This window comes from Hypomesus nipponensis, chromosome 5, assembly GCF_054491055.1.
Source record: "Hypomesus nipponensis isolate SF chromosome 5, ASM5449105v1, whole genome shotgun sequence".
Lineage (NCBI taxonomy): Eukaryota > Metazoa > Chordata > Actinopteri > Osmeriformes > Osmeridae > Hypomesus > Hypomesus nipponensis.
The window spans coordinates 1,737,538-1,755,599 of record NC_140365.1 but is presented as its reverse complement, the minus strand read 5'-3'; the positions used below and the strand labels follow the sequence as shown (position 1 = coordinate 1,755,599).

At 48.6% G+C, this 18,062-nt stretch overlaps 1 protein-coding gene across 2 annotated transcripts; it reads right to left on the bottom strand.

The window, feature by feature from the left end:
* Window positions 1–1,568: 1,568 nt before the first annotated feature.
* Window positions 1,569–17,808, bottom strand: tlcd3a (TLC domain containing 3A). 2 transcript variants are annotated; one of them, XM_084697548.1, is made up of 5 exons: window positions 17,541–17,808; window positions 7,255–7,341; window positions 6,143–6,362; window positions 3,655–3,750; window positions 1,569–3,034 (listed from the first exon to the last, which is right to left on the bottom strand). In XM_084697548.1, the coding sequence occupies exons 1-5, from the start codon at window positions 17,543–17,545 to the stop codon at window positions 2,708–2,710; spliced, it is 735 nt and encodes a 244-aa protein (XP_084553674.1). In that variant the 5' UTR covers window positions 17,546–17,808; the 3' UTR covers window positions 1,569–2,707. The 2 variants fall into 2 exon arrangements, with proteins under 2 accessions (XP_084553674.1, XP_084553673.1); XM_084697547.1 differs by lacking the exon at window positions 17,541–17,808 and adding an exon at window positions 10,189–10,795.
* Window positions 17,809–18,062: the final 254 nt, after the last annotated feature.

Sequence of the window (18,062 nt, the reverse complement as noted above, 5' to 3'; positions counted from 1 at the left end):
AGCACCACAACAAGCCGTGGGATGATTCAGCAGTGTGATTTGCCGCGTAACGCTGCAATGAGCAGGAACGACCAGCTCCCATCCTGGGCCCGGGCCAAACGGAACTGACCAACCTCATCATCCTGCAGCTTGGCTCCCCTCATCCTCCTCCCCTCCCCCTGCTCTCGCTCCGATGGTTAGCTGACAGCTCTCCTCCAATGTCCGCGCCACACATCCCTCCCACCAGGCCCCGCTGTGCCAACAGTTCCTCCAACGTGGATAAAGCAGAAAGGTCTGGTGCCATGCTTACGTCACTGATGCAAATGTACAGATAGGGCTGGTGTGCATAGATTACTACGGTAAGGGACACCCTGGGTTATTCAACAGCTTAGGCTTCTAAATCGCCTCTCTGATTCTTTCAATAAAATCATTCTTAAGGTTAACTCAGAAACTACTTCTTAGTCACACTCACACACTGTTAGTTCCACCTGCTCACCAACACACCTGCATATTGTAAAGGCTCTTGATGAGCCCCTTAATGATTCACTTCCAGAACAGGGGCAATATCGGGAGCGAGTCTGTGCAGAAGTTACCGTGTGTGTGTGTGTGAGATACAAACATTCTACAAGTGCAGAATGATGGCTTCAACTGACTTTCAAAGTGCTAACAGAATCTACAGAAAGTTATTCAGGTTGTCATAAAAAACTAGATTTCACATGGTATGCATCCACTAAAAACATATTCTCATCCTTCACTATTTACAGCCCTACGATTGGTGCTCCATGCTAACGCTAACTCGCTAGCTCACATCAGCTCTTAAACATGCCATGGGGGCATGGAGGATAAAACAACCAGCAATTACTGGTTGATATTAGTTAATAATCACACAAACAGGTACTCATATGGACTTCTGCTCCTGTCTGGCCCCACTCTCCTAAGTAAAGCACTCTAACAACATAACAAATCAGCTATCAGGCTTCGGGCAAAAACAAGGTACACACACGCTACCGTGCGACTTTCAGTGTCAACTAAAAACAGGATGTCTTACGTTGTCTGATTGCGAGGAAAACCGAACGTTATGAAATGTTAAATCAAGCCTTCTTCCAAAAAGCCTTCCTTGTCAGGTCTTCCCAGTGAGAATATGCGGTACAGACAGAAGCAGGGTTGCATGCAGGTGTACTTCCCCTGTCTCCTGCTCAGGGCCCTCCTCTCCCCAGCTTCAGGGAGCCGCATGCATGTAGCCACTGGTGCCCTCTGCTCATTTTATTGCTCTAACCAATCACAGGCACCACATCATCTTAACCCCCCCCCCCCGACACACACACACACACACATCACACACCCCTCCCTCCCTCCCCACAAAGACACCCCTATTAGAATAACTATATTGACCTATGAGAAAACTCCTTATGTCCCTACAAGCTTGACCTCATCTAACCCCACCCCTTGACCTGTAGTAACCCCACCCCCTTGACCTCATCTAACCCCACCCCTTGACCAGTAGTAACCCCACCCCCTTGACCTCATCTAACCCCACCCCTTGACCTGTAGTAACCCCACCCCCTTGACCTCATCTAACCCCACCCCTTGACCTGTAGTAACCCCACGCCCACAAACTTGACCTCTAGGTTGTCGCCACGACAGTAAGAGTGTGTGTAAAGCACCTGGCAGCCATGCCTGTTACCATGGTGATTAGGATGGGGTCAAACCCTTTCCCTGCAGTGCTGGTGAAGTGAAGTCCCGCGTGGAAACAGACTGAGCTTCACTGCCCCCTGCTGGCCTGGAGGTACAACTACCCAACGAGACTGCGTCCCACCCTTCAGGGGCGGGGTTACTGGTGTGAGGGGCAGGGCAACTGACGTGAGGGGCGGGGCCAAGTTCGTAACCAAGACTGGGACACTGCGGCAACCTTATCACCATGGCGACAGGCGTGACGAGGGAAGGGAACAGGCGATGGGAGGGGTCATGGAGGAGACCAGGGCGGTGGTTCCATCATCACATTCACTGGGTTTAGTGAAGCTAAGCCAGGTCCCACCTGCACTCCTGGGTCTGTAAACTAACCCTTCACAGGACTGGACCAACCCTAAACCCTTCACAGGACTGGACCAACCCTTCACAGGACTGGACCAACCCTAAACCCTTCACAGGACTGGACCAACCCTTCACAGGACTGGACCAACCCTTCACAGGACTGGACCAACCCTTCACAGGACTGGACCAACCCTAAACCCTTCACAACTTTAAACACTTCAGAAAACAACACAAAACATAAACAAACCCCGACAGAGCATTCATTCATCCTCACTGTAACACAGAACCCCTGCAGAGAGAGAGACATAGAGAGAGACATAGAGAGGGAGAGAGAGAGAGAGGGGTAGTTTCTCTGTGGGAGCTATGGAAAGGAGGCCTCCATTTCTCTCCTTGTCCTTCATCCTTAAAGGGTCTCCCAGGTGGTTGCCGTAGAAATCAAGAGTAAAATCCAATCAAGATCCGCCCCGGGGGCGGAGTCATCAATCACCAGTAGTGCTGGGCTTAGGAATAGGAAAGGAGGGGGAGGTGGGTAACTCAGCAGATGGAAAATGGGGGTGGGGGGGGGGGGTGGAACAGGAGCAGTACTAGTGTAGTTATAGTAGTAACAATAGTAGCAGTAGCAGTAGTATTCCTCAGGGAGACTGGGGTATTAGCAGTAGTAGTCGTCGGTTGTTGCGTGGTGGAGCAGAGCGCCTCTCTACTGGTCGCCCGTGGCCTTGTCCGTGAGGCCGGGGCGGGAGGCAGCGGGGGCCTGGGACTGCAGGCCAGCCTGCCGGTTGCGCTGGTAGAGCCGGTAGCCCTTACGGCAGAGCAGCACGAACCAGTACACCTGCGGCGCCATGATGCACAGGCTGCCCAGGTTGACGGACAGCGGCAGGTGGAAGGGGACACCGTACACCGGGACGCCATAATGGCGTCCGTACACCCAGTACATGTAGGGGAACAGAGCGATCCGACACACAAAGAAGCTGAGCAGGACCATCCCGCCGTTGGCCTTGTGGACCAAGCAGTCCTGCAACCCCAGCTGGGGGGGGAGGGAGAGATGAGGGGGAGGGAGGGATGAGGGGGAGGGAGGGAGAGATGAGGGGGAGGGAAGGAGGGATGAGGGGGAGGGAAGGAAGGAAGGAGGGAAGGAGGGATAAGGGGGAGGGATGAGGGGGAGGGAGGGATGAGGGGGAGGGAGGGAGGGATGAGGGGGAGGGAAGGAGGGATGAGGGGGAGGGAGGGATGAGGGGGAGGGAAGGAGGGATGAGGGGGAGGGAAGGAGGGGGAGGGAAGGAGGGATGAGGGGGAGGGAAGGAGGGACGAGGGGGAGGGATGAGGGATGAGGGGGAAGGAGGGATGGGATGAGGGGGAAGGAGGGATGAGGGGGAGGGAGTAGTGAAGATTGAAAAATGGAACAGAAAGAACGCAGGTCATTCCCTGAGAATTAAACAGAATCCTGCACAGAGCTGTGCGTGTGTAGGTGTGTAAGGCATGTGTGTGTAGGTGTGTAAGGTATGTGTGTGTAGGTGTGTAAGGTATGTGTGTGTAGGTGTGTAAGGTATGTGTGTGTAGGTGTGTAAGGTATGTGTGTGTAGGTGTGTAAGGTATGTGTGTGTAGGTGTGTAAGGTATGTAAGGTATGTGTGTAGGTGAGTCTCACCTGGATGAGGATCTTCCCCAGGGAGACGAAGGGGGTGCTCAGCTCCGTCAGGAAGAGGCACCCGATGAAGTAATCCCCCTGCTCTCTCCTGAGGAACTGAGACATGGAAAGGATCACCATGGTGACCACACACACACACTATAGCCACACTACATTCAGTGTGTGTGTGTGGTAGGGTAGGAGAAAGCAAGTATAACCCTCACCCTCACCCTAACCCTCACCCTCACCCAAACCCTCACCCAAACCCTCACCCTCACCCAAACCCTCACCCTCACCCTCACCCAAACCCTCACCCTCACCCTCACCCTCACCCAAACCCTCACCCAAACCCTCACCCTTACCCAACCTAACAAATGACCTCTAAGGAGGAAAGGAGGGAGACGGGAACACAGAGGAAGTACAGAATATTTCACACTTGAGAGGGAGAAGAGAGGGTGAGGAAATCAACAGGGAGAGGAGAGGACGGGGAGAAGGAGAGGAGAGAGGAGAGGAAGGGGAGGAGAGGAGAGGGAGGAGAGGAGAAGAGAAGAGAGGAGGGGGAGGCAAGGAGAGGAGGGGGAGGAGAGGAGGGAGGAGAAAAGAGGAGGGGGAGGAGAGGAGAGGGAGGAGAGGAGGGAGGGAAGAGAGGAGGAAGGAGAGGAGGGAGGAGGGGGAGGAGAGGAGAGGAGGGGGAGGAGAGGAAAGGGAGGAGAGGAGATGAGAGGAGGGGGAAGAGACGGAGAGGGAGGAGGAGGAGAGGGAGAGCAGAGCAGCAGCTGGAGCTGAATAATGGAGGGGGTGGGGGGGGTAAGCTGATCTCACATCACCATGGCCACAGCAAACACAGGGCCAGGTTTCCATCCACCTGCCTACACCTGAACACAGCACAAAATGGCTGCCTCCGTGTGTGTGTGTGTGTGTGTGTGTGTGTGTGTGTGTGTGTGTGTGTGTGTGTGTGTGTGTGCGTGTATGTGCGTGTGTGTGCGTGTGCGTGTAAGTTTGTGTCTGTGTTTCCATCTTGCTTACCACAGGGGAAAATTTTCACTAGGGTAATGATTGAAACTGCCTCGTATTTTTGGCTACTGGCAAAATACATCTTGAGCAATATGATGATATCCCACATCATCTCGTAATATACATTTCTTATATATTTCAAATATTACTTTTACTACTACAAAGTTAAATACACGTGTGTGATATACACATCCATAACATGTGTAAGTATTTAGTTTTAATTTGTTATCAATTTGTGAGCACACAATCCCTCTGCGAAAGTTAAATGTTAGCTAGCTACGTAGCCATTAACAACCAGTCCCGCTTATTTGCAGTATGACATATCAAATTGGCCAGATGTCAATATGACTTTAAAGCAGACAAGTAATGCTATACACCTATTGTTCATGGATCAATGTTGAGCTTGTTTATGGTGTTACTTGACCAGACTGACTTTGGGTGATGACATACACAATCAGCCAGCAAGATAATACATGGTGTAGCATTAGCCAGGCTAGCTGTACATAGTAACATTAGCTAGGCTAGCTGCTCATAGTACCATAAGGTAGGCTAGCTGCTCATAGTAGCATAAGGTAGGCTAGCTGCTCATAGTAGCATAAGGTAGGCTAGCTGCTCATAGTAGCATAAAGTAGGCTAGTTGCTGATAGTAGCACTAGCTAGGCTAGCTGTTCATAGTATCATAAGGTAGGCTAGATACTCATTGTCGCATGAGCTAGGCTAGCTGGTCTCAGTAACATTAGCTATCCCCACAGGTACTCCCTCCCTGGCTCACAATCAGCCAATCTTCTCCCTTCATGGAGCGACATCCAATCACCAACACTTGTTGACAACAGCCATTTTCTTCAGTTGCAACATCGACGTGTGACACAACAAAACAAACAGCGCGGAGCTGACGTTGAAGAAACGGTTGATAAAAAAAGGACATGTCAGCTCGACAGTCTGACCGATAAGTCTGACCACTGTTGTAAGAGGAGGGCAACCAACTAATTTGATCATGTGATGTCATCCTCCACCTCTTTCCCTCCCCCTCCACCACCTCTCTCCCCACCTCTCCTCCTCTCTCCCCACCTCCCCCTCCTCCACCTCTCTCCCCTCCTCCACCTCTCTCCCCACCTCCCCTCCTCCACCTCTCTCCCCACCTCCCCTCCTCCACCTCTCCCCACCTCCCCTCCTCCACCTCTCCCCACCTCCACCTCTCCCCACCTCCCCTCCTCCACCTCTCCCCACTCCTCCACCTCTCTCCCCACCTCCCCTCCTCCACCTCTCCCCACCTCCCCTCCTCCACCTCTCCCCACTCCTCCACCTCTCTCCCCACCTCCCCTCCTCCACCTCTCCCCACCTCCCCTCCTCCACCTCTCCCCCCTCCTCACCTCCACCTCTCCCCACCTCCCCTCCTCCACCTCTCCCCACTCCTCCACCTCTCTCCCCTCCTCCACCTCTCCCCACCTCCCCTCCTCCACCTCTCCCCCCTCCTCCACCTCTCCCCCCTCCTCACCAGAGTGACAGGCAGTAGGATGGTGAGCAGAGCGATGTGATGAAGGACCAGCAGGAATTCTCGCCGGACAAAGGTGTTGACCGTCCTTAGAGAGTGCTCCTTGTACTCCTCGTGCCCTTTGACCCGGAAGCGGTGGTAATGGCTGAGGTACATGGCGTAGATGTCATAGGTCATGTAGGGCACGCCGTACCAGATCACAAAATAGGTGGTCAACCAGTGCCTGAAAGAAAAAGGAAAAAACTGGATAGCTAGAAAAACATTAAAAGTAACCCAACACACTGAACAATAAGAAATAAAACATATTTACAGAAGTTGCGAAAAAAAGGCACAATGCAATTTTTTTCTGTTGATGGGTTTGTGCGTGTGTGTGAGAGAGAGAGAGACAAAGAGAGAGAGAGAGAGATAGAGTGTGTGTGTGTGTGTAGCAAGCGAGTGTTGTTAAGGGTCTCTTGTATGTAGAGAGGCTTCAGAACAGATCAGGGCTCTGAACCGATCAGGGCTCTGTTCTGGCTGCAGACTCAGAACAATGTGGTTGTGCTCGACAACGCCTTCTTTAACACAACAAGTCTGTTGCCGCCATATGAAAATAATAAGCATAGAAGTATAATAGAAGTTCATAAAATATAGGTATTAGCAACGGACTCTTCATAATGAATGTGTTTCCATTGTAATTGTAAAGGGCCTTTTAATTAGGTTTAATTAAACCATTAATTAAACCTGACTAATTCTGAAGGATTAAGCTGTTAGCATTAGCTTAGCACCAAGCAGGCCGGGAACTTATGGAGATGCTGCTTGCTAGGTTAGCCTTGATCTGACTGGTGATGGAGGAGGACGATGAGCTGGCCAAGGACAAGGAGACACCAGGGATACAGGGGAGTACTGGCCTTGGAGATAAGGAGGCACGGGTGTGTGGGAGGTGCGTGCTTGTGTGTGTTTTGGTGCGTGTTCTGGTCGGGCCCCACTAGGACAGAAAAACAAACCAGTGTGTGTGTGTGTTTTTGCTCCACCACTGATAAAGCGGAAAGATAAGGTTTTATTATTGATGAATATCAGGTCAGGAGACCCAGGGATCAGCCCTACCAGGGATGGTGTGCTGTGATTGGCTACCTCACCTGTCAGTCAGGACGTTGTTGCTGCACCCGGACACCACAATGATGCCTGCTGTGGTTGCCATGACAGCGTGGATGGAGGACACCAGCCTGGAGACACACGTCACACACACACACGTTACACACACACACGTCACACACACGTTACACACACACACGTCACACACACACACGTCACACACACACACAATGCATCAACACTAACTGGAGGGTAGTTCCTCAACAGTTAGTACAGGTTAACGTACCATCATGTCGCTCATATCTAAAAGTAAATACAATTTTAAAAAGACATCTTACTTAAACAAAGTTGATCTAAAGCTTTGCCGAGATGTTTACATGACCTTCTAATTGATAGAGCAACTTTTATCCAAAGCGACATATGAATAGTGCGGTACAGTTTGCCTGAGCGCCGTTTCACCATGAACAGGTCAATCAGCTCATCACCACGATGGGGACATTTTAATAAGCCACGGTCTGTTCTTTGTGGCCAGGCTGGACCAGCCCAACAACACGACCAGGGAGTCTCTGAAGGAGCAGGGTGGCTCGCCGTCCCAACCAGCTGACCCTTAACCCCTGACCCTTTCCTAAGGTGAGAACTGTCATGCCTCATTTTAGTTTTAACTTGACAGTAACTTCCTATTTCTAGACTGGCTACTGTGTTTGGTCACCCTGCGTCGCCACGGAGATGCCCTGGCTCAGCATGGTAACCAGGGTCATGTGACTGGCTCTGCATGGTAACCAGGGTCATGTGACAGCCCCGGGCTGAGCTGGATAAAACACCCCCTCCCCCTCCTCAGCTCTCATGACTGCACACTTGGTCACAAGACCCAGATCTGCACAAACCAGACATTGTCCTCCAGTACCCTGTTAACGGCGGGGGGGGGGGTATGTGTGTGCGGGGGCAGGGGGGTGGAATGAGAGTGAGGTTGGTGTAACAGGGGGGGGGGGTCTCTTCCTGCATACAACTAACTGTAGCCCACTAAAAGACAACCTGGCAAGATACCATGCATCTTTCTCCCTGAGACAGCGTTATCTGCTCTACTATCTCTTAAGGCCTACTGCCCCCACCCTACCCTTACACTACACCCACCCTTCTCTAACACCACCCTACCTCAGAGTCCCATTGGCAGGGCATCAAACCCAGCTAGCATGGAGTCGGTGGTGCCCTCCTTCCCCTGCCCGCCCGCCCTCCTTCCCCTGCCCTCTCTCCCTCCCCTGCCCTCTCTCCCTCCCCTCCACTGCCCTCCCTCCCTCCCCTGCCCTCCCTGCCCTCCCTCCCTCCCTGCCCTCCTTCCCCTCCCCTGCCCTCCCTCCCTCCCCTGCCCTCCCTCCCTCCCCTCCCCTGCCCTCCCTCCCTCCCTCCCCTGCCCTCCCTCCCCTGCCCTCCCTCCCTCCCCTGCCCTCCCTCCCCTGCCCTCCCTCCCCTGCCCTCCCTCCCCTGCCCTCCCTCCCCTGCCCTCTCTCACCCTCTCAGCTGTCCTGCAGACAGACAGAGGCCATGGTGTCATGTCTACAGGTGGTGCTCCTTCCCTCCAGGTTCCTCACCTGATGGAGGTTCTAAACCCCCACGACAAAGATACAGAGTGGTACCTGAGTGGTACCTGAGTAAGCTTTGGGAACTAAATCTTAAATATAACAGTATTTATTAATATAACAAAGTGTGCTTCACTGGGCTAGTGCAGGGCCCAGAGCTTTGGCCTGGTTGGTGCACACAGATGAGACAATACTAATCCTCTCTGCTGTGCTAACTAGGGCAAGGTCATGACTTCAGGTGCCCTGCTGGGATCGTACCATGACACCATGAACACCATGCAGATAGCTGCTTCACAGACACTAGCAAGAAGTATGAATTCAACACATAGCTAGGACCACATAGAAAATTGTGCACATTACTCTGCCAAGGCTGCTTAGAGGTGGCGAGTTAAGTATAAATATGTGATGTAGGTTACTGCTCTGCGGGAAAGCATTTCACTGCCGATCAAGAGGTCGCGGGTTCGAATCCCCCATACCCTGCTCGGTTTCGGTCCATAAACCCATGACCCAGTTGGGTAATTTCAAAGGAAGGGAGGGTGGGGGGGGGGGGTTGTAGTTATGGCAAAACCTGAATAAAAGCTCAAGAACTACCCAAATCAGAGGCCCCTTTTCCTGACACCACGAACACAGCTGCTGGTAAAGATAAGTCGTATCGCTTTCCCAAACACCCACCATCCCGGGCTGTGAAGGCCGTGTAACAATACTCCAGTTGTTGAGCATGCACATGAACTGAGCAACGTTACATAGTAGCAATCCGGTCAAATAGCCCAGGCTGAATGGATGGCAGCACCCGTGCAATGGCAAGCTAGCCAGTCAGCAAACCCCCCAAGGCATCGAAACATGCGTCTTAAAATGCATTTTCCGTTAGATGAGCATTAGAGAATTAATAACAGCGTGATTAAGGCCAAGCGCTCCTCTCGGTGCAATTCAGCGCGTTACATTGCGTAACTCAGCCTCGCTCGAGCTCTGTAGGGATTATTAAGTGAAGTGACAGGGTTCAAATGAGCATCAAACTGACCCCTGCGCGTGGAAGCGTGTCATTTTGACCACGACAGAGCAGATACGGATGGTCATATGTTGCAATTCGCTGTACAAGTCACAATTCTTGCGATGTTAACGCTGCAACAAGATTGTATTACATTAATGGACATTGGGGTAAATAGATATCCCAATAATTGTAAAAAAATATTTATATTTTTGCCTCTGCTCTTGTTTTGGTCCCTTGCGAGCTAATGTTATTAGCGCTTTACAGAGACGTATGAAGCTTTAGACCCACAAATTGTTTTATCACTTGCGCGGCCAGCTAGCACGTAGCTTCTTAGCTAGCTAAAGCTTGGCCAGCTAACCATATCCAATGATGGCTAGCTAGATACACACTTTCACTATGAGCGTATTTATATTTACCTCTCGCTGACCAGTACAACATCGGCATCTGTCCACTGTTTGAACATGGACGGTAGTACTTTCCGAAAGACGAAGAAGAGACCTGGAAACACTACGACGCCGCAAGCCAGCACTTGCAACATCTTTGCGTTGCACTTGTCCCGCTATTGAGCTGGCGACCTATCTATTATAATCTGGCTCGAAGATGGCCCGAGTGTTTTACACACCGCGTTTTAACACCGGTGACTGGGAATCGCCGTGCTGGCTAGACTGCATTAGTGCTCACGCCACAAGATCCAGCCACCGGTGACCGCTGCGTTTTCCCCTTGCCTCAGCAGCACCACACAGTACACACAAACTAGCGGTGAAGGTATCCGGTGATTGATTGGTCTTCACTCCTGGCGCAAAGCCGGGTAGCCTGTTAGCCAACAAGCTAACTACATAACGCAGGATACAATCCAATGTACAGCCTAGAGAATAATCCGGCCAGCAAATTGTGCATTTAGTCCGCGACGAATGGGATAATTGTACAAAATAGCAACGAGACAAGGACTCGGGATCTAGGCTACTCTGCGACAAGGTACCATCAGCGACTCGACGAGCGGTTTTAATTCCTGCCCTGAGTCTCCTGACAGTGCAGACAACAAACACAATGTGCATTCCGCAGGATAGCGCCACCTAGTCAGCACCAGATACGCTTGGCACATCACCCACATTATAGCATCGTCAAAATGTGGCCGGAATAAAGGAATGTAGCAGGTCAACAACAGCGATTTTTAAAAAATCAGGTATCATCTGTAGTAGACTAGAGTCACAAACACAATAGTCTCCATATGACTCTCTCCAAATAGCATCAACGAAGGATCACGTTACAATCCAAAACATTACATTTGAAATATCTTCCTCTATGTGTGCGTTTGTGGCTTTTGGGGTGATATTTTTTAGTCTAGTTATAGTCTTGCAGGGAGAAGTGCAAAAATACACAGTACTGAAATATGAATGACAGTGCACGAGATGGTGGTGTAGCTGAGAATGCAGTGAGCGTGCGTTTAAGGCGACGCTGCAGTTAGCATCGGCGGGTCTGTGTTTAGAGAAGAAGGCTTGTAGGGGGGCAAGCAGATCAACTGCTGTTGTTAAGTTCACACACACAATCCACTGTTCCGTTTGTAACACTCAGTGATCCCCGTTATAACCCTAATAATACCTTAACCCTAATCCCCTTATATGTTCTAACTCTGCAGTCGCCCTCCCCTCTCTCTTACACACATGTGCACTCTCTTACATACGCACACTTTCTCTCACATATTTTCTAAGAGAGAGGGATTTTTTAAATCCCTCTCTCTTTCACATAGTGAACTATCATCCTCCTACCTTATCAACTGCCTGCCTTGATTAAATTGTAGATTTGTAGATATACCTATGTGGATCTATATACAGATATTTAAAAATATATCTATACTTATGATCCTTCCTCCTGCTTGGAAAGCTCTGAATTTCCTGTGACATCCAACCTCACACACACAAAGACTCAGTCTAAATAATCAACATAAACACTAGTATATTCACAACAGTCAACCCAATCAAAACAAACACTACACTATCTTTAAAATACAGTTAAACCAATCAACACAAAACACTAGTGTCTTCAAAATACAGTTAACCTAACATAACACGGACACTATAGTATCTTTAATATACACCAACGTATAGTTTATTGCTATGAGGGGTGAAGCCCTTCTAAACTGGGTTAGGGTTAGGTGCCTTTTGGTCTAGGATGTTATATTTGAATGTCAAAATCCCCATGATCTACTCTTGGATGACATATTTAACAGAGAAATACAAGGCGTGTGTTTTGTCACGATGAGGCGTAATGTCGTAAGGTAAATGATGAGAATGTGACGTTGGGCGCTCAGGCTCCATGTATGTCCTGTTCCTCATTACACAGAGATAAGAAGTGATACTTAAATAGACCTTTTATTATCACGGTCATAAACTGCCAATGTGTGGACCTGTAGCTATCAGGATGAACATCCGCTTCCACACTCGGAGGAGTAGCGTTTCCATGGGGATGTGATCATGATGGGGTGTCTGATGGTCAGGTGGTTATAAAAGCAGGAGTGTTACTCATACCTGGTCTTGCTTAAACAGAAGGGAAGAGATACACACAGGTCTGTCCTGATCATCCTCTCAGGTAGGGGCCGTTTGCTGAATGTTGGCTACGAGTTTTTGATCTCTTTTGTGTAGAAACCATAGACAGTTTCCTTGAAAAGGTAGTGTTTAATGTGTTTGTGATCAACGTGAATTCTACAGTGGTGTATATTAGAATCACATACATTGAAATGGAGTTGAAATTGAATTTTATGGAGAATCCCTACAGTGTACGGTAGATGCTATATATTTAAAATTGCAAATGTGAAAAGAACATGTGAACCAGACATTCTGTGAAAGGAAATGTGGCTTTCTCCAGAAACCACAACAGCTTCAAGATGTACTTCACAAGTTTCCCAACTGGCTCCAACAGTGTTAACTGTGTATTGGCTATTTCACAACAAACACCTCATGTTGTTTAATATACAATTTCCTGTAATATGCACATCTTATTTTTATATTTCTTCTCCTCATGTCTCCCAGATAGTTTGCAGTCGAAACATTATACATCTGAGTCAGTTTTCCTAGCTGCAATACTGAACATCACCACCATGTCTGTGAAGTTGAACCTTCTCTCTCTGTGCCTGCTTGGAACAGGTATAAAAGTTAATTCATACATACAACTACAAGCAAAGACAATGACAAGCTTTCCTAGAGGCTAGTTCACACTGCTTTAACAAACACCAACTATTCTACTGTTGCCTGTCGGGTTTAGAACGACAACTGTCATTCTCACACTCACCCAACAAACACCAACAAACGCCATCAGCTGTTGGGTTGTGTTTGTCTGGTGTGATAGCCCTGTTGGCATTCATTGTGGCAGTGTCAATGTGAAAGTTATCTTAAACAGCCAATTGTTAAACAGCCAGACTCTTTCAGTCTTCCCCTCTGTCTTAAACACAAACCTCTTCTTTCACCAGTAATTCTCTGTGGAGCTGCCACAAGTACACCACTCTCCCAGCCTACCACCAATCCCACGAGCACTACCGAAAAGATCTCCACTCTAACCAATCCCACGAGCACTACTGAAAAGATCTCCACTCTAACCAATCCCACGAGCACTACTGAAAAGATCTCCACTCTAACCAATCCCACGAGCACTACTGAAAAGATCTCCACTCTAACCAATCCCACGAGCACTACTGAAGAGATCTCCACTCTAACCAATCCCACCAGTTCTACTGAAGGGAATTCACCAACAACCAATATCAGCAGCGAGCAGGAAAGTGGAGGTTTTTCGCCAGGTGAAATTGCTGGAATAGCCATGGGAACGATAGCAGGGGTGGCTGCTGTGGGTGAGTGTGATACATACTGTGAAGATGAACACACACACACCACACACCACACCACACACACACCACACACACACCACACACACACACACACCATACACACACCACACACACACACACCATACACACACACACCACACACTACACACTACACACCACACACACACACCACACACCCACACACGCACCATGCACACACACACACACCACACACACTACACACCACACACCACACACCACACACCACACACACCATCTTCACTGTGAACCCAAATGAATGTAAGTACAGTTATTATGTTCAAGCTGCTACTCCCCAATGTGTGATCTGGGTCTATCACGGTACAGCCTCAAGCTCAGCTGTAACACGCATGTGTAAATAACGTTGTTATTCCAATGTTAAATAATGTAAAAAAATTAAACTGATTTCTGTTTACAGGTGGGGCACTGTTTGCTGGTCTGACGTTCACTGGGAAGTTGGGGTGATGGTGAGAACCGACTGAAGCCAGCTCTGTCTACTGCCTTACAACCTGCCACTGGCTTCACCTGTTGTCCCTTTGAGGCCTCAAACTGGCAGACTTTGCTAACTATTATCAGAAAAACATTTAAACATTTGTAGTGTGAGTAGGAAGTTTGGGGGTCAGATGGCTGAGCGGTTAGGGTTTTGGGCTATTAATCAGAAGCTTGCCGGTTTGATTCCCAGCTGTGCCAAATTACGTTGTGTCCTTGGGCAAGACACTTCACCCTACTTGCCTCGGGGGGAATGTCGCTGTACTTACTGTATCGCTTTGGATAAGAGTGTCTGCTAAATGACTAAATGTAATGTAAATGTAAGTTTAGCTTCTCATGTGATTGCACATGCAGTCTCTAATCTGCTGCGTCAGTCATCTGGGCTCGGCCCGAGGGGCAGATGAAATGAACTGTAGGATCTGGAAATAGAAGCGGAATAAGACCATTAGTTCCCGATTCGTGGGAAAGAAACACAAAATGCTGTTTTGAGCCTGTTTGGGCTTATATCCTGTCGAGTGTTTAAAGTCACTAACAAGCCATCCAATTCTGCTGTGTTTTTGAGACCATCTCTGCCTTCGAATGAATTTGTCGATAGGGAGTTCCTGGTTTGCCAGTAAAAGGCGACTACTTTGAAGGGTCACTGCAGTTATAAATAGTTTAACTTCTGGCCAACCACGTCATGGACGCTGATTTCCAAAGTGACCAATCACAATAAAGAGACAGAACATTCTATGATCTCACGGACACGTAAAACTATGTCACCAAATGCTAAATAAAAAATATCTCGAATCAATTCTAGATTTTCTATACATTTTTTTTTGTAGATTTTTTTTTGTGTTAATTCTTTTTTTTTTTACACATAAAGATAATAAAAAAATACCTAATGAACTATTTTAACATCATATAACCGTGTGTGTGTGTGTTTTTGAGGAGTTTGAGGCAACTGACTCTTCGCTGGCAGCCTTTCTCCTGGAATCAGCACTAAGCTGATTGCATCCATTGATCCAGAGTTTGGTGTTCAGCTTTCCAGGTCCTGGGAAGTGCAGTTTCCACTTCCACAGTAGATCCTTCACCATACAGCAGGGAAGCCTTCCACAGTAGACCCTTCACCATACAGCAGGGAAGCCTTCCACAGTAGATCCTTCACCATACAGTAGGGAAGCCTTCCACAGTAGATCCTTCACCATACAGTAGGGAAGCCTTCCACAGTAGATCCTTCACCATTCAGTAGGGAAGCCTTCCACAGTAGATCCTTCACCATACAGCAGGGAAGCCTTCCACAGTAGATCCTTCACCATACAGCAGAGAACCCTTCCACAGTAGATCCTTCACCAGACAGCAGGGAAGCCATCTGGAGTAGGATCTGATGCCTCACCACCCTGACCCCAGCTAGACAAGCAAGGGTCACATAGGGCCACATAAGTAATGCTTCATAACTAGTGCTTCATAACTAGGGCCACATAACTAGTGCTTCATAACTAGGGCCACATAACTAGTGCTTCATAACTAGTGCCACATAACTAGTGCTACATAACTAGTGCTACATAACTAGGGCCTTCATAACTAGGGCCACAACTCTTATACTGTGACACATTATTCATTAGACACTTCCGTCCAAAAAGAATGAACAGCCTTATGCCTGCAATACTCCAGTTTTTTGTCACCTTGAAGGTGGAATCTGGATCCCAGGGGGGGGTTAGGAACTCTAAGCACTCTCTAAGTTGCGCAATGAGAGCTAATCCCTCCAGCATTTCATCCCCTACTCAAGGTGGACTCTAGCCCCAGCCCAGAGCAGCTCTGGGTAAACTCTGAGCTTGTTAGCAGTGGGAGGAGCCCCACAGAGGTTCGCTGCTACACAGCATACCCTCTGAGAGACGACCATATGGCATGCGGTCAGGCATGTGTGGTGTGTGTGTGTGTGTGTGTCCACAGGAAACAGAAATGGTACCGTGAAAGTCATCTGTTTGTGCTGGTATACTGAATTATTACGTAAGGTAGCCTCAGAGCTGTGTGGTGTGTGTGTTCATAGTGTGTGGTGTGTGTGTGGTGTGTGTGTGTGTGTGTGTGGTGCATGTGTAGCCAGTCACGTGTGCGATGGGTGTTGAGTTAGTGTAGCTCTTCCTTCAGAGAAGTCATTCATTTCTGCTGAAGTAGATGTTTGTTTAGGATGAGTATCTTTGCAACCATTCTACCCATTGTATTCATTTTATTTTTCAAAGTGTGTATTACCTCATGAATACTGTATGTAACCTATTTCTTGTAAATTAGGTTATACATGCAAAACTCTACCGATAAGAAAGAGTTAAAGTGTTGTGATATTCTGGATCACTGGTTAAGTGTGCATACCACCGGCCTTACTGCAAGGGCCCGGGTTCGATTCCAAGCTGGGACATTTCTAGCATGTCCTTCCCTTTCTCTCTCTTATGTTCATGGCTTCACAGAATCTTTCCCTATGAGACCAGAAATGACCTAAAAAATTTGACCAGAGGTCAGCTGACAAACATAAGGACAGGATCTTACTTTCTATTCTACATCTATTTTCTCTCCTCCCTCTTTTCTCTTTCTGTTCTAACAGAAAAAAAACACATCAAATATTTATTGCTCTCTGAATAGCTGCTTTTAACTTGAGTCTTTTCATCCCAGATGTTCTAGTCTAATCCAAACAAACATCCTTCATACCTAACCCCACATCACTAACCCCACCGCAGCGATCTGGCTGAGGGAATGACAGGGTTGTGACTCGCTGTGCTAGGGGATGAGTACAGAGACAGGGTGCAGAGAGAGAGGATAAATATCCTTCTCACAAATTGGGCTCCTCCCAAACAGATCATATGTCTTAGCCTAGAAACCTGATCTGCAGCGTCACTGAGAGTATACACACAAGCGTGCGAGAGAGAGAGAGAGAAAGAGAGAGAGAGAGAGAGAGAGAGAGAGAGAGAGAGAGAGAGCAAAGAGACAGAGAAAGAAAGCCAAACAAATGTACACAAACATACAGTACACTCCTACACCAAAAGTTTTTAATATAGTTATGTGCATACATAACAAAACATTCTCTTGCCTCCAACTCTAACCCACAACTATCACACCTCCTGGTTAAATGTCACACACTAGTTCATTCTAGCTTTTTAGCAAAGCTGTGATTAGTGCAACTCAACTGACAGCCCCCCCCCCCCCCCCCCCCCCATCACTCACACACATTCTCATTCTCTCTTTATCCCGGCATTAACAAGATCAGTGGCATGGGGATTAGTGTCCACTCAGAGGTCAGAACAACTGGGAAGGAGGGGGTGTGGAGAGGAGGATGGATGGAGGAGGGAAGAAGGAGAAGGAGAAGAGGGAAGGAAAGGAGGTTGAAGAAGAGCAGAAGGGAAGAAGAGGAGGTCGAAGGTGAGGAAGTTGAAGGAGAGGAGGAAAGGAGGATCTCACCTCATCCTTGATGGTGGGCTCTGTTGTCTGGGACTTGCCTCTCTTCGTCCCTGATCTCTTCAGCTGACAGGACAGTCGTCTCTCCTCCGCTGAGCAGGACGGAGAGTCTCTCAGTGTCTCTGCCCAGGGGACGTGTGTGCTGCTGCTTGAGGACTGACACGACCGAGGACACAGTCCGCTCTCAGTCTCACATGCCAACCAAACATTTACGTTGAAACAGAACGAGAGACAGAGAGGGAGGCATCATAAGATTCATGAAACACAACAACTGTCATGTGTTTCGGTCAAACTGCTGCTAAGAGGATATGGATAACCATGAAGAACACACACACGCATACTCATAAACTCAGGTAAAATACAGGGGGACTCCAGTTGTGTCCATAGCGCCCCTCAGTGGACACAGTTAGATACAACAAGACCTCTGGCGTTGTTTTTCTTCAAGAGTTCAAAGGTCAGGTGGTGTATTAACAGCTGACGGCACTGAAATTACAAAACCACCCCAAAATGTGTTTTCACAGATGT

Excerpts from the sequence above, each read along its gene's own strand:
- tlcd3a (XM_084697547.1), bottom strand. The coding sequence starts at position 10,310 with ATGTTGCAAGTGCTGGCTTGCGGCGTCGTAGTGTTTCCAGGTCTCTTC. Across the intron at positions 6,363-7,254 it reads AACAACGTCCTGACTGACAG|GCACTGGTTGACCACCTATT; the intron begins GTGAGGTAGCCA and ends TTTTTCTTTCAG. Across the intron at positions 3,035-3,654 it reads TGGGGAAGATCCTCATCCAG|CTGGGGTTGCAGGACTGCTT; the intron begins GTGAGACTCACC and ends CTCCCCCCCCAG.